The 15,815-nt window shown below is 37.5% G+C and overlaps 1 protein-coding gene across 1 annotated transcript in view; it reads right to left on the bottom strand.

Moving 5' to 3' along the window:
• Positions 1-15,815, bottom strand: part of RYR2 (ryanodine receptor 2) — a 526,329-nt gene that overhangs the window by 82,999 nt on the left and 427,515 nt on the right. Inside the window, exons 78-81 of the mRNA XM_029919427.1 lie at positions 14,402-14,505; positions 12,838-12,889; positions 2,997-3,050; positions 1,734-1,757 (exon numbers count right to left, since the gene is read on the bottom strand). Of these exons, the coding sequence (XP_029775287.1) occupies positions 1,734-1,757; positions 2,997-3,050; positions 12,838-12,889; positions 14,402-14,505 (234 nt within the window). The remainder of the gene's footprint in view (positions 1-1,733; positions 1,758-2,996; positions 3,051-12,837; positions 12,890-14,401; positions 14,506-15,815) is intronic.

Below are 15,815 nucleotides of genomic sequence, written 5' to 3'. Positions count from 1 at the left end.
ACCTTCAGACAGGAATATCCTCATAGAGGAGTGCATTTCTCTCTCGTTCTGTTTCTCAACTTGGTAAGAATGCATATTGCTCACTCACAGAACACATATTTTGTGAAAAGTATCAGGCTTCATGAATGAGGCATACATAATAAGTTACAACCCTGAATCACATGGAAATAGAGAAAATATCTGGTTAAGAGGTGAACTTTCTCAAATCTTGTTTATGGTTATGCACATGAATAAACGGTGATCATAAGCAACTTTAAAATCATGTTTCATGGTGGGGGCAGGGAGACATTGATATCTTCTTTCCTGTGATTAATTGCCAGGCTTCACCAGTATTTGAATGTCTTGCCAGTCATTCTAAATCCAGGGCATGTAATCTGTTCTCTCAGGTCAAGCTCCATGCTTCACCTGATTTCCTGTCTTCAGTCCAACTTGAATCCTAGACTGATTCTACCACTAGCCATTCCTAGATTTCTTTTTTTGAACAAGGAATGTCTCATTTTTGAATAGGGAGTCACCAGATTCGACCCTATTTACTGAACTGGATTAGCTTTTAGAGCTCCCTGAAACTGCATCCTTTCTTAACCAGCAACACATTCCTGACCTTCCTTATCTACCCTTATCAATACATTCTTGGGGGCATGAACTTTGGTGCTAGGAAATCAAATCTTTGGTTACTGCTAGGAGGTCCCTTCTTGTTTTCAATAATTCAAAAGAATTCTACCTGAGATAATTAGTTATAAAAGCATACATACCAACTTAGCATCACATTCATTATTACCTAATATTTAAGCCCAGTATATACTATTGTCATGTCTATTATATGTCACTAACTATGTTATAGCCATCCAATGACAGTTATATCTGAGCTGTATGAACTAAAATTTTTACATTTATAAGGATCATAGTGTAAGAATAATATATTCTTCTAAACATAACAGTGAGTTAAAATATTATTATTTGTTTCTTCTAAATAGATCCTTCATGATATTATAAATTCATTTTAACAGTAATTTTGGTTTTACTAAAGCCTTGATGGGCATTTTTTCCCTGGGCTGTTCTAGTCAATTTTCCTATGAACTAGTGTCATGAAAATAAAATGTAAGCTTAACAGGGTTCATGACAAACTAAAATGTTTGTAATCCCAGATCAAAATATTTTTTTTGGTTAGATAATGTTCCAAGCACTTAGTTATTCAAAATATTAAGAGATAGAAATTATCATCAAGTTGTTTCCGGTAATGAAATGCTAAAATCAACATTAAAATTGTGGAACAGCCTCTCTGATTACTAACTAGAGGTGTTACAGGCACAGTGGGAAGACAGCCTTCTTTCTAATCTCATCAGCAATGCCATTTGTCATGTCTCTTTTTGAGTAACAAGACTTGTAATAAATAAACATCAAGAGGGATGAGGCCAGAATTCTGTATTGAAAGACCCTTAGCTGAAAGTTAATCAGCTGAAGGGCTGGCCTTCTACCCAAGCACAGCATGCAGTCCAGGGTTCACGTGTAGGCTAAGATTTCAAATTATGAGTCATTGGAATTGCAAGATGAATAAATCTCTGTCAAGGAACAGGTACCGAAGGGACCAATTGCATTAGAGCTACAAACTCATAGAAAGATCGCGAGACCTTTTACTACAAAAGAATCCAAGATGTTGGGTCTAACAAAGGTAAATGTCACAAGAAACCGAAACTCAGACCCAGACAAATACACACATATATATATAGTTTTACCTTGCTGCGTTGGGATCCTGTGACCTTAAGGAAGGATGAGGACAAGAAGCAAAATAGCAATAAACAATTGCTCGGAAGACAACTGATAGACCATAAATGGTGTGCACTTCAGAAAAAAACAATATTATTTGCTGCTCAGAGCTCATTCGAATTTACCTCAGTTCCTTATCAATAAAGATGGATTTGAGAATAGAACACACATACATTAGAAAAGATTATAGTGTCATGTAGGAAATTAATCTTATGGTATCTTTCTCAGTCAGCAATGGTCATGGGGTATTCTCAGATTAGTTTTTGTACCTTCTATACATTGATTTCAATGCTGCAGAGATGCTGTATCGAATTGTTTCTGGAAGGGACACTACTCTTTGTCAACCCCTCAACCTGTACCTTTCTATGGGATCACTGTAATTAAGGACTGAGTGTTGGCTACTAATCTGTTTCCAGACTTCTAGCTCAAAATCCAGATAGGTAAGAGAAAAAGATAAATAATGTAATCTATACTTTCCACTTCATTTCTTTTTGAAAATTCTAAAAAGAAATAAAAAGAAAAAGAAACAAAGAGAAGGTGTGGTTAGCAAAAACTCTTTTTTTTTTTTCATAGAAAGCAAAAGTCAAGTCTAAATAAAGGGGGAAAATAATATTGACTTCTCTTCTGGCTACCTGACATCGAGCAGTCTTTCTAATTTTCTGGATATTTACAAGCTGAGAACACTTGAGAAATAATAGAATAGAGCAGAGCCCTAGGAGTATACGCACTCCTACCTCATGCAAGCAAACTGCGTTCTGTGCCGTCATCTACATATGTACAGGGAATGAGTGACCTAATCGGGTTGAAGTCAAAAGAGGCCGAATCTTTTAAGAGTTCTTCAATTCAGAAGAAAATATCAAACGAAGGGTTTAATTAAAACTCAATGTCATGTTGCTCTTCAATGAGTATTTTCCTCGTATGTCCGCTGGGAATTTCAGATCACAACATTCACTGAGATGAGAACAATTTGAAGTGATCTCATCTCTGAGGGTTCTCAGGAACACTCATTCTGAACATATGGGTTTTATTGGATTATTTCATTAGTCTATGTTCCTTGGTCTTAACTTTAGCAAATGTTAGGACTCAGCTTTATCTATCCAGCTTCTGACATGCAGTTCCTGGACATAATAAGCTGCAATAAGCCATGAAGCAAGAAACATAAATGTCAGTTATAAGCTATGAAACAATGTTTCAAAGTAGAAAAGAGACAAATCTAGAAAGATCCATCTTACTTCAAAACTCTTCACTTCTTCTTCACCATCATCGTCCTCCTCGTCATGACAACTCTGATACATGGAAAACAGTGAAAAAGTCAGCATGATTAGAAAATGTTGAGGCACCAAAGAATGTTGCATAGAATACCAAATCATTGGTATTGTCATTGACATTGTCTAAATAAGTGTATAGATACAGTAAATTGTAGATGGCATGACCAATGAATTCATGTCCAACAAGAAAATGATACTGTGCTTTTGCAAAATCAAAACACTAAGTCGTCAATTTTCTGCATATTGTGGAGATATTTAATGAGGTTGCTACCAAACTACACATCCTACTTATTCCTGTATTTGCTTTGTTCTAACCAAATTGCAAACCTTAAAGGCAAGGATCACTATTGTCTCTTATTTTATGTGGCCATTACATTGTCCTAATAGACTTACATGCAATAATTGTGAATTAACATTAAGAGAAATCATGCCCACTATTAAAGTGAATCTTGTAATCCTTTAAATTCATTTCTTATTGTAACTGATCGAAAGGAGGAGATGAAATCCTAGTTGCTACTAATATTACTCTGTTATAGGAAAATAAGTAAACTATTCTATTATTTTGACTTATTTTCCCAGAAATGATAAAGGAGTTATAGTAATCCATGCATATGTTTTTATCTAATTCCCACAACTAAGTTTTGGTTTGATAAATTAGTAAGAGTGGTGAGGACACAGTGCCTGCTTCAAATCCTGATGCTGTCAATTATTAGCTGTTTAACTTAGGGCAAGTTCCCTTACCTCTCTGGGCCTCCCTTTCCTCATATTTAAGATAGGAACAAGAAAAGGAGGACAAGAGTTCCTGAGAGGAACGAATTAATTGGCTAATGGTTTGCCAATTAGAAATAAGTGTCTGAAAGTAATAAGCATTTAATACATCTCAACTGCTTTTATTATTATGGTTGCCCAAAGGAAGCTGGCCATTAACCAATACCTATTTTCAGCTGGCTGTGGTGGAAAACCTACAGCTCTTCAAAGTTAGAGTATTCCAGCCCATCTAAGGATTTCTTATGGTTGGCAAGCACTCAGTGTATCAGCGAAGTGAATGGTGCAAGTAATTAAAATTACAAATCAGAAAAATACTGTCAATGCAATGATTACCTGTGTTTTGAGCATAGAGATGAAGAGGGGATGAGAGGGAAGGCACGGAATGTGACCCTCCTACCCACAATGATACATTCTTTTGTTCATTCAACAAATATTGACTATCACCCTTTCCAATTCAGAATGGTAAGACTGACAACATGGTTTGCAAAGGAGAAATTAAGGGGAACACAGACTTGTGACAATTATACTGTTTGGAAAAGGTGTTCAGTAGTATGTTGCCTCCCAGAAACAAAGATGTGAATTACTTACTCAGAGTGTGGGGAATTTTCTGCTATGTGCTAATGCCACCTTGGCTCTCATGTAATCAGTTAACCAGGAATTTTAAAAATAAGAACCCATGATGACTTTAGCAAAGTGTATCTGCAAGACAAATCTGTGGTCCTCCATAAATACTATACATCTGTTAAGTACAGAGGAATTTTGCCTTATCTGTCCTCTAAGATTACCCATGTGGTATTTCCCTCTTCTGCATTAGTAATTAGAAGTGAAGCACAGGAGTGCCTGGGGGACTCAGTTAGTTAAGCATCTGACTTTGGCTCAGTCATGATCTCACAGCCCATGGGTTCAGGCCCTGCAGCATGTTCTGTGCTGACAGCTCAGAGCCTGGAGCCTGCTTTGGATTCTGTTTCTCCCTCCATCTCTCTGCCCCTCCACTAATTCTCTCCACTCTGTCTCTCTCTCCTTCTCAAAAATAAACATTAAAAAAATTTAAAAATAGAAGCGAAGCATAGGGATTTTATCAGGTAACAATGTTTACTATTTAAGTTAGAACATTAATATGAAATCTCTCTTAAGATTGCAGAGTTTTAAATTATCTTCTATATAAATTTCATTACCTTTAAAATTACCAAGAAGAAACAAGTTAAAAACTTTGTTTATTTATTTACTTATTTTGAGAGAGAGAGAGAGAATGAGTGAGCATGGGAGGGTCAGAGAGCAGGGAAGAGAGAGAGAATCCCAAGCCAGGCTCTGTAGCACCAGCACAGAGCCCAATGTGGGGCTTGAACCCACAAACTGTGAGATCATGACTTGAGCTGAAACCAAGAGTCAGACATTCAACCAACTGAGCCACCCAAGCACCCCTTGAAATGAAGAATACATTAAGAAAAATTATTATTTTAGGTTATGACAATATGCTTTTAAGCTATAAAAGTCATCATATGTTTGCTAGTAGAATTCCTTGAGGAACTTAGAGCTCTAGCTTAGATATGTCATACAAACATTTTTAAGTAAAATAAACTACTTAAAAATCTATGAAAATTTAGTAAGATTTGCTTTCAATAAAGTTAAACTTTGTGAATTTTGGGACCTATTAAGCCTCAATCAATTTGCAATATACATCTGACAAAATGCATCAAACCTATAAGCTACTCTACACTTTCCTGATTGCATACATTGAGAGTATGCTGAAACCATGAGAAAACTACAGCAGATCTCCTGCAATGTCTTAATGTACTGGGAAGAAAGCAAAAGATTCACAGGTATACAAGATACATTTTTCAACAGCAAATGGCATCCATGTGCCACTTCAAAAGGCATATATACAGTAAGTAAACAGGGAGTTCTATTAGATGGTCCTAACACAAAGGATTTAGCTTTCTGCACCAAAATGACAAATTCTAGGCAAGGAGTTATTCCATATTCTAGGAAGGAAAGAGTGAATAAAATCCATACATAAGGGGCAGAAGCATGGAATAAGGGACTTTAGAAGAAAAAAAAAGAGAAAATGAAAATGGAGGATACTTTGGGTCATTCTGGCATCCAGATGGAAAATCATAATTGGTGATGGGAATCCATACGCAGTGAATAGGACACTTCACTTTGCCAGCATCTGCTGGGAATTTCTTTCTGCAAAGCAAGGATATTTCACACATTCTTAAGTTGCCCTTCTGACTATGTCATGCCTCAGAAGATGGAGGAGGCAAAACAGAAACTCTTGGCACAAATGTAAATCTAAAAGTTAATGGGTGAGAGATAGAAGTGAGAAAAATCTCCTGAGAAAGTGACCCTGGCCTTTGATAATTTTAACCAACAGAGGATAGAACATTGGGCATAACTTAATGAGTACCCTAAATATTTCAATAGGTTAGCAAGAGGAGGAGGAGGAAAGGATTTTCCTACCCTGAAACCAAAACAGTGGAAACACTGCTGATTGAGTAACTAATGATGGCATCATTCTAGATACTTCCATATGGTTATCTTGTTCAAATTGGTAGAAATATCCCATTAGGATGTAACAGCTTCAGACTGTTGAGGAGAGAGATGTAGTAAGGTGGCATTCTGAAAATCAAGCAGGGGTGGCCATGATGATGACAATCAGGATGGCAACAGTGAGTAATGTGGATGCACTAGAAATTCTCTGATACGTTTTTAAAGGGGTGCTATAAATGACCAGGAGTAGGGGTTGGGGACACAGGAAAAGATAAGAATATTAGTATCAGTGTTGAAAAAAATACAAAGATTTAAAATGATTTTTTTTGAAGATCTAGCCAAAGCAAGGAGAATAAGGAACAGTAAGAACGGGATTTAGAGCAGATGCAATAACAGCAACAACAATAATAATACAGAGGAAGTGTAAAGCTACTCATCAGCTATTTGCTTCAGATTAGGCCAGGAAAGGAAAGTGATTTTTAAATACAGAAATTATCTAGCCAAGATAAGTGAAAATTAAGACCCCAATGAAAGACCATTTTATTCCCATTTTGGTTGGCAAAAACTGATAAATCTTATAATATCAAATACTAGAAAGACATAGATCATCAGAATGTCTCTTTAACATTGATGGTAAGAATGTAATTTCATGCAATAAATTTTCAAAAATAGTTTGCCATTCTCTCAAGTCAAACATTCTTACATCCTACATCCTGCATCTCTTGTACAATAGAAGAAATGAGGGCACCTGGGTGGCTCAGTTGGTTAAGTGTCTGACTCTTGATTTTGGCTCAGGTTATGATCTATTGGTTCCTGGGATCAAGCCCTCTGTCGGGCTCTGTGCTGACGGCACAGAGCTTGCCTGGGATTCTCTTCCTCTCTCTCTATTCCTCCCCCATGCTCTCAAAAATACACAAAAATTTAAAAACAAAAGAAATGAATAAAAAGAGGCACTTTGGGCCCTTTTCATATTAGCAAAAACAGATTCAACCTAAAAGGCTACCAACAAAAAAGTAAATAAGTCAGCTTTGGTGTAGTTGCACAATGGAATATAATATAATAGTAAAATCAAACGAACTCCAGCAATACATAGAAGGGTTGATGAATCTTAGAAAACAATATTACATAAAACAAGTACCAAGAAATTGTATATAGCATATTGCCCTTTTAAAAGTTAAAAACAACTAAAATGAAAATATATATATTGTATATATGGGATATATATGTATTAACAAATAGGTATGATAAGGGAAAATGACATAAAAGGAGAATGAGGTACTTGGAACACAGAATTCAGGATGACGGCTTCCTTGTCCTGGGCATGGGTTAATGGGGAGAATCACATGATTACATGTAAGTTGTTAGGAAGGTCTTAACTTTTCTTGCATGTGATGCATTTATGGATGGTTGCTGAATTACTAGAAATGACTATGTAACTGACTTGTAAAAGCAGGCCACTATAATGGCCACGGATAAGGGTCTAACATGGAATCCAGAGCTATAGTTAACCCAGTTCTGTAGGCCTATGGTTAAAACATCTAAACTGAAAATAAAAACCTAACTGATATGTAAGTGGTGCCTTTGAAAGATCCTGCAGTGGTAGAAGACATGAAGGCATAAGTCTCTTAAAGTGAGGGCAAGTTTTAAGACTCAAAGCAAAAATAGTCATTATGTGAATAGAAAATGATTATTGGTAAACTCTAAGAAACCATGAAGGCCAAGAGCAAGTTTCAGGCTCTAGGATGCTGATTTTCTTTCTTTCTTTTTTTTTTTCTTTTTTCTTTTCAGGCTACATGGGATTCGATCCCACGACTCTAGGATTATGACCTGAGTTGACGTCAGTAGTTGACACTTAACCGTCTGGATGGCTCAGTCAGTTAAGCCTCCAACTTCAGCACAGATCATGATCTCAGTTTGTCAGTTTGAGGCCCACATCGGGCTCTGTGCGGACAGCTCAGATCCTGGAGCCTCCTGATTCTGCATCCCCCAGTTGCCCCTCCCCCACTCATGTTCTGTCTCTCCCTCTCTCAAAAATAAGATTAAAAATATAAATAAAATCAAGACAATTTTCTTAGTACTTCCAAAAATCATTAAAAACATGTAAACATATTACTCTATTCATCTTAATGAGGTTGCAGTGGGGATATTAAATGTGAATAGCAAAAAAAAATATGAATAGAAAATAAGTATTCACGTTAAGAAAACTTGATAAAACTCAGTCTTTATTTGGGTCACTTTAGAAATTCTCTCCTCATGTTTCATATTTAGTTTACGGAGTTTGTGGTCACTGGATTTTTTTCTCCAAAACAGTCACCCAAAGGACTAATTCCTTAACTCTCAATTTTTGCTCTATACCTGTGTATGTATATAAAACTACTTTTATTGATTAATCACAAAGCTAAAAATAGAAGGGAATAATGCCCATAATGCCATAATAGCAAAGCCTAAAGATATACTGTTTTCTGCCAAAAATAGACAAATTCACAGCACTTTAAAAGGGTGATGGTCATGGAGAGGGGCACTTGTGGGAAAGAGCACTGGGTGTTATATGGAAACCAACTTGCTAATAAACTATCTAATACAAAAAATAAAATTAAAAAAAAGTCTTCTCTTCAAACTATTCCTTACATGCATATGCACAGTTTTCAGCACAACTGTGAGTAAAGTGAATCTACGTTTGTCCTTCACAATGCTGACTGAATACTCATCTGTTTATTCCATCTCTCTTCATCAAGATAAGTGCGTTCCTGAATCCCCATTACCTGTCCTCGCACCCACCTCCCCTCTGGTGACCATCAGTTTGCTCCCCATAGTTAAGAGTCTGTTTCTTAATTTGTCTCTCTCTTTTTCCTTTGCTTATTTGTTTTGTTTCTTAAATTCCACAAAGAAGTGAACTCATATGGTATTTATCTTTCTCTTATTTCATTTGGCTTTATACACCATAGCTCCATCCATGTTGTGCAAATGGCAAGATTTCATTGTCTTTCATGGCTGAATATTATTTCGTTGTACAGATCTATACCATATCTTCTTCATCCATTCATCCACCGATGGACACCTGGGCTGCTTCCATACCTTGACTACTGTAAATAATGCTCCTATATATACACACAGGATGTATGTATCCCATTGAATTAGTATTTTCATATTTTGGGGGTAAATATTTAGTAGCATAATTCCTGGATCATAGTACTCTATTTTTAATTTTTTTAGGGACATCAATACTGTTTTCCACAGAGGCTACGCTGGTTTCTGGGATGCTGATTTTCAAAAGGAAGAAAAGCAACCTCCAGAGACAAATTGCCAACAAGTTTGATATCAGTCACCAAAACTAGCCACTAAGATAAACACAGGGAAACCACATTTAACAAGTTTGTGGCCAGTGTACATGCAAAGAGCTATTTAATACTGATAGAGCTGAACTTTAAAACTTTTGGCCTTGGGCTATGGTCTGACTCTAATTAATAAAATGATCACATATGTTAAAAATTATAAAACTTAGGGTTGCCTGGGTGGCTCAGTTGGTTAAGCCTCTGATTCCTGACTTTGGCTCTGGTCATGATCTTGCAGTTTGTGAGTCTGAGCCAAGCATTTGTCAATGCAGAGCCTGCTGGGAATTCTCTCTGCTCCCTCTCTCTCTCTGCCCACCCCACTCAAAATAAACAAAAAATTATCAGAATTTAAAATACATCAAATGTCAAATTACAGGTATAAGATGAAATGCAACAGAAATTCATAAATAGCCTGGAATTTTGGTGGACAGGGAAGCTCAAAAAGAGACCAAACTACAAATCAATGATATCTGGCAACTTATTATAAATATATAGGATCCTAAGCAGTGTAAAGAAGGCATGGTCCCAATTGGCACTACATAGATGAACTCACAACTAGTGTGCTCAATTAATGTTCAGTTACCATTTAATTAAATTTTGGGTGGCACATGCTGATAAACTGGAGTATGTGCGGGTAGAACGAACAGAGTGATGGAAAATCGGCATTCCAGCATACTTTTAACAATAAGAGGAGTAAGGTTATTTAATCATTAAGGGGAAAACCTTGAGAGAAAGTGAGCAACACCAAATACCTGACAATCTATCAGAAGAGAGAGTAGCTTTAGAATGTAAGAGGAACAGGTGGGGAGGCAGATTCAGCTTCAGGAAGAACTTGAACTATCTGGAATATCTTATCCTCGTCCCTTTAGAGGCCCCTTGCTCATTAGTTTTTCACCTGCAGAGGGCTGTCCATGGACTCCCCCTTCTTTGTCAGCTCCCTACTTCCTCATGCTCCTATTTATCCCAGTTAAGAGTCCAAGGTCAAGGACTCAGTGACTCTCACACTAGTGCACCCAGTGTCATTGCAACAGAAGTCTGGCCAAAATCCTTACTCTCGAGGACTCTGCCTGCTTTCTCTGAATTTGCATCTGCTCCTGAGGACTGCTAGAGAAGTCACACAACCAGGAAGACTGCTACTGCTACCAATTCAGCAGTAATGACCTCAATCAGGCTTTCTACACCACCTGTGGATTGTGTCTTAATTTCTAGTCCATACGCTGTACCCATTTCCATAAGAAAGAAATATCCTTCTTCTTTTACTTTTTATCTCAGTATTTCATAAACGATTGGTTTTAACTCATTAATTGGACATGCAATCTATATAATGACTCATGATCTAAAATAATTTTTTTACTTAAATAGAAAATATCAGACTATATTGCTCACAGGAAGGATACTAATTTCATGGAAATTTTCTTCCAATCTATTTTCATGTTTCCATAAATATACTGGATAAATATGTTTCTTGTTGTAGGTTATGTTTTTCTAATGTTTACTCATTTATTTTGAGAGAGGGAGGGAGAAAGAGCATGCACACACTCATGGGTATGGGAAAGGCAGAGAGACAGAGACAGAGAGAGAGAGAGAGAGAGAGAACCCCAAGCAGGCTCCATGTCAGCAGCACAGAGCCCGACATGGGGCTTGATCTCATGAACTGTGAGATCATGACCTGGGCCAAAATCAAGAGGCAGATGCTTAACCGACTGAGCCGCCCAGGCGCCCTTGTGGGTTATGGTTTAAAATAAAGCTGGGAGGTAACAAGTCTTCCTGATGCTCTGTAACCTGTGCCCTCCCCCTGCTCCCATTCACTCGAGGTCTCACACCACAAATAACTCCCTTGCCCATTCTATCGGCTCCTGGCCACCAGGACAGAAGCATATTAAAATCACTCTCTTAAATAGAAGTAAACAAATGGCAGACAAACAAAAATAATCCCCTTCAACCTCACAATTCCATCTGGATATTATTTTTCTCTTCTTGTCTCTCTCAATCTTCTAGTAAAGAAATGTCTAGGCTGTTTCTCCTCACTTGTGAATCTCTGCTTATTTCCCCACAGTATGGGACTCGCACCACCAATGGCCCCTCTCCATCATCTTCTGAAACTGTTCTCACCACGGTCACATGATGCCCATAATAAATCCTGGAGAAGTTTCCATTCTTACCCTATTCATCCATACTCGTAGCAGCATATGATTCTGTTGACCACCCTCTTAGGTCCACAGCTCCTGTATATGCTCATGCCTCAGATTCTCCACCTGCCTTTTTTTTTATGGGTTCCTTTTCTTCTAACCATCTCTCACACACCCATGTCTTTAGAGGCGTGGTTGCAGGCCTTTCCCTCTCATGGGAGGAAGAGATCCTTCTCTTTCTGGGCAAGACCATCCATGCCTTTGACCTCGGTTCCCTTCAAATGCTGGTAAATCCCAAATCTGTATTTATAAGCCATCCCTGAGACACGAATGCCTCATCACAAGTCTGACATCTTCACATGGCTGTCACACAGGCATTTTTAAATAATAAGTCTAAAATGTCATAGGTCAACTTTCCTCTTCACTCCAGGCCCACGATTCTTCTGGGCTCCCCATCTCAGTACCTGGTGCCACCATCTATCCAGGTGCCCACGTGAGGAGCTTCAGAGACACCCTGACTCCTCTTTTAAACTCATCCCCTCATTCACCCTCCTACTGTGAGATATAAATGAAACAAAGACTCAGTGAATACTAGCTGTTAGTATTTTTACATTCTCCACTTGTCACTGGACAGTCATGGACTCCCTTAAACCTTAGACTAAGCAGGCCTCACAACTATGCAACCAGTGTCCTATACCTGCAATAGCACTGTCTACCACGTGCTGACATTTTGTTTTATTTCCCTCGGACTATAAACTCCAGGAAGGGTGTGTGCATTTTCTTATTTTCCATGTTACCCATAATACCTTGATGTCCACTGAATATTTGTTGAATGAAAGAATGAATGTTTGGAAAGTTAGCTCCCCATAAATAAAATGTGAATGGGGAAACTAATTACCTATCAAGGATGTTAGAACAGAGATTCATTCATCAAATGGAAAATTAAGATTAATGCCTTTCATGCTTCTAGGATTTAACAGTATTTTATGTGGACCCTGAAATACATAGATTCTTTATCCTTCTGTCAGATGAAAATGATTTTTCCTTATTAAAATTAAACAGCATAGTCAAGACATATTTATTTACCTTTGCCATAATATCTGCATAAGCCATATATAAAAAATCTTCCTCCAGCTTGCTGTGAAAAACAAGAACAACACATGAGTTTTTAAGTGGGCTTGTCATGTGCAGAACTACCACCACTGGGTAAAATAACCTTTACCTTTCAACCAGTTTGCCATTTTAAAATGACATAAACATAAAACCTATTGTAGAATCAGAGAGCAAAGATCTCAGACCTAAACAGTTGCCTCACCTTACCTTCTGAAAGAGGAATTCAAATCTCACAAAATGGTCTACTGATTTACACACAAATGTATTAGCTGTCATGTTCTTGAAACTACAGAAGCTGAAACAAGCACATTCATATGAGGTAGGGGCTCTGACAGCAGAAACGATATTTGACACTGGATGAAAAGACTCCCCAAATTCTCATACTACTATATCGTCCTCAAATACAATGGTCACAGGGATTCTTAAAAATTAAGAAATATGTTTATTAATCCTTTTCTTAAGGCATATGGAAGTCATTCATTCATGAAGAAAGGTTTCCATCAAAAATTACCTAGTATTTGCAAAGCTATTTCAGCAGTTCTATGCTTCAGCCATCAGAAAAATTCACTTATGAAAATACCTCATTACCTGACAAGGCCAGACAGAGGGTTGCTCTATGCTTAGGAATGAGATGATTTTGTTAGTTAGGAAATAATAAGAGAGAAAGAGACATTGTGAGAGAATAATGGACCACATTGGATAAGAGGGAGAAATGTGCATTATCATGGCATGCAGAGAGGTCACGTGAATTCATCTAGACTTTGAAAAGACTCGTGCCAATAGGACTGATAATTAAATTATCTTCCAGCTTCTGCAGGAATCAGAGTGAAGCATAGGGCAATGGAGGATTTCTTCTGCATGGCAGGGATGCAGATAAATGTTTTATAACCTCTCAAATGTTTCCCCCACAGAGCGGATCTTTGTGGTGTTCCCTATTAGGAGCAGACGCTGAGCCCATTTTGATTACTGGGCATCTGAGTGCAAAGCTTATTTAACTACACAGAGGGTCAGCCTTTGTGGCTTTGGGGAATTCATATGAACAAAGCTGTAGAAGCCAAGGAAAACGGACAATCCCCTTAAAATAGGCCTCAAAGAAATTTCCCGTTAAGATGATGGTTTACCCGCCTTGTAAAGGTTTCCTAAGACCCAATGCACAATCTACCCAGGAAATTTGGGTCACCATGGGACTCCCCATATTTTTTTGTGCACTGGAATTTGCTTTGGGTTCTTTTGTTTTATTTATAAAGGCCATTTGTGATGAAGAAAATATCATTTTACAAGACTCAGGATCAAGTAAATTAGCTAATGACAAAGTTGTTAGGGAAATCTGGAGCTCACAGGTAGACATGAAAGAAAGCCTGTACTTGAATGAATGTTGGCCTACAGGTTTGCGGCAGACTGCTCCTTTCTTGGAACAATTCTCTCTCCCAAAGAGAATTGGATGAAACTGAAACATGAATACGTGAAACACAGGATACTGAGACATGGGTTTCTTTATCTGTTCTTCCTATGCTCACATGAACCCTCACAACCATACCATTTCTCTGTTAAAGCTGTTCGACTAAACAGAAGGATAAGCTGATGGAGGGGATCAACTCTCTTCGTGCCTTCCTCTTCCTCTGGAGGGTCTGCTCCGGGTTTCTACAAAAAACCAAATTGATAAAATTTCACATTTAAATGAAATTTGCACTCAAACCCAGGAGCAATACAAGGGTCAGGAACAAGGAATAAAAAGAAAGCTATTCTTCCTACTCCGGCATGTGTATGTGTGTGCGCGTGTGCACATCTTAAAGGCATTGTGTGTGCATGTGTGTTTTATATACACTTTGCATATGTGTTACATAATCAATGCAAAATTATGCAGCTTAAAAAGAGTTATTTAATAATTGGGCCAAAAACACTATGGGCAAGGATGACTCACATCAGTTAAAAATTCTGACTGCTATTCTTAGAAGCAGATTCACACCTGGGGGTATATTCGGTACAGAGATTTCAGCTCTACGGGGTGGGGGAGCTCAATTTACAAAGAATTACAATAAAATCCTAAGTTGTTCCACGTATAAAAGTTTAGTCCACGCAAACTGAAAATTAATTATTAAACATAGCAAGCACTGTCTTTTCCTTACACAATGAAAGGGAAAGAATGCTAAAAGTTAACATGTGAACCACATCCACATTTTTTTATTTTCACTTACTTTAAACTTAAAAAGACTAATTTTATACTATTAGAACTTTTGACATGAGGAAAACTATTATGCATTTTTACTGACTGTAGAATTAATTAATCCTGACTATCTGTTGAATGGTTTAATGACTTTTGTATCTCTGAGGCCCTACCCATTTAAACTGATTTTCTCTCTACATAAATGAAGTTCTCTCCTGGATTTAAAGTTTAATATTGTGGATACTGGGTATACTTCTGTAAGATATCAAAAATTCTGAGCTGTTTTGGTTCTAAAGACAAACTAGAATTCATTTAAAATATATGGGGATAATAGGGTCAAACTTTCATGAATTATATCAGTTTATCTATTAGTCCCTGATAACTTGGGATTAAAAAAAAACTTTTAGAGATGAAGTCTTTAACTTGGGAATCAAGAAATGTCCAAGTAGTCTGCAAAATTCCATGGGACCATATGCCTATAAATTCTCCTGAGATGTTTTTCATCATATATTTTTAAAAATAATTTTATGTTTATTTTTAAGAGAGAGAGAAAGAGAATGAATGAAGAGGGAGGGGCAGAGAGAGAGGGAGACACAGAATCCAAAGCAGGCTCCAGGCTCTGAGCTGTCAGCACAGAGCTGGACGTGGGGCTCAAACTCACAAACCATGAGATCCTGACCCAAGCCAGAGTCATACACTTAACCGACTGAACCACACAGGCACCTTGGTTTTCATCATACATTTAAACAGGTCCATGACTTATAAAACATTAAGACTAGGGTGCCTG

This window comes from Suricata suricatta, chromosome 2 (assembly GCF_006229205.1).
Source record: "Suricata suricatta isolate VVHF042 chromosome 2, meerkat_22Aug2017_6uvM2_HiC, whole genome shotgun sequence".
Lineage (NCBI taxonomy): Eukaryota > Metazoa > Chordata > Mammalia > Carnivora > Herpestidae > Suricata > Suricata suricatta.
This window is presented reverse-complemented; position numbering and strand designations above follow the sequence as displayed.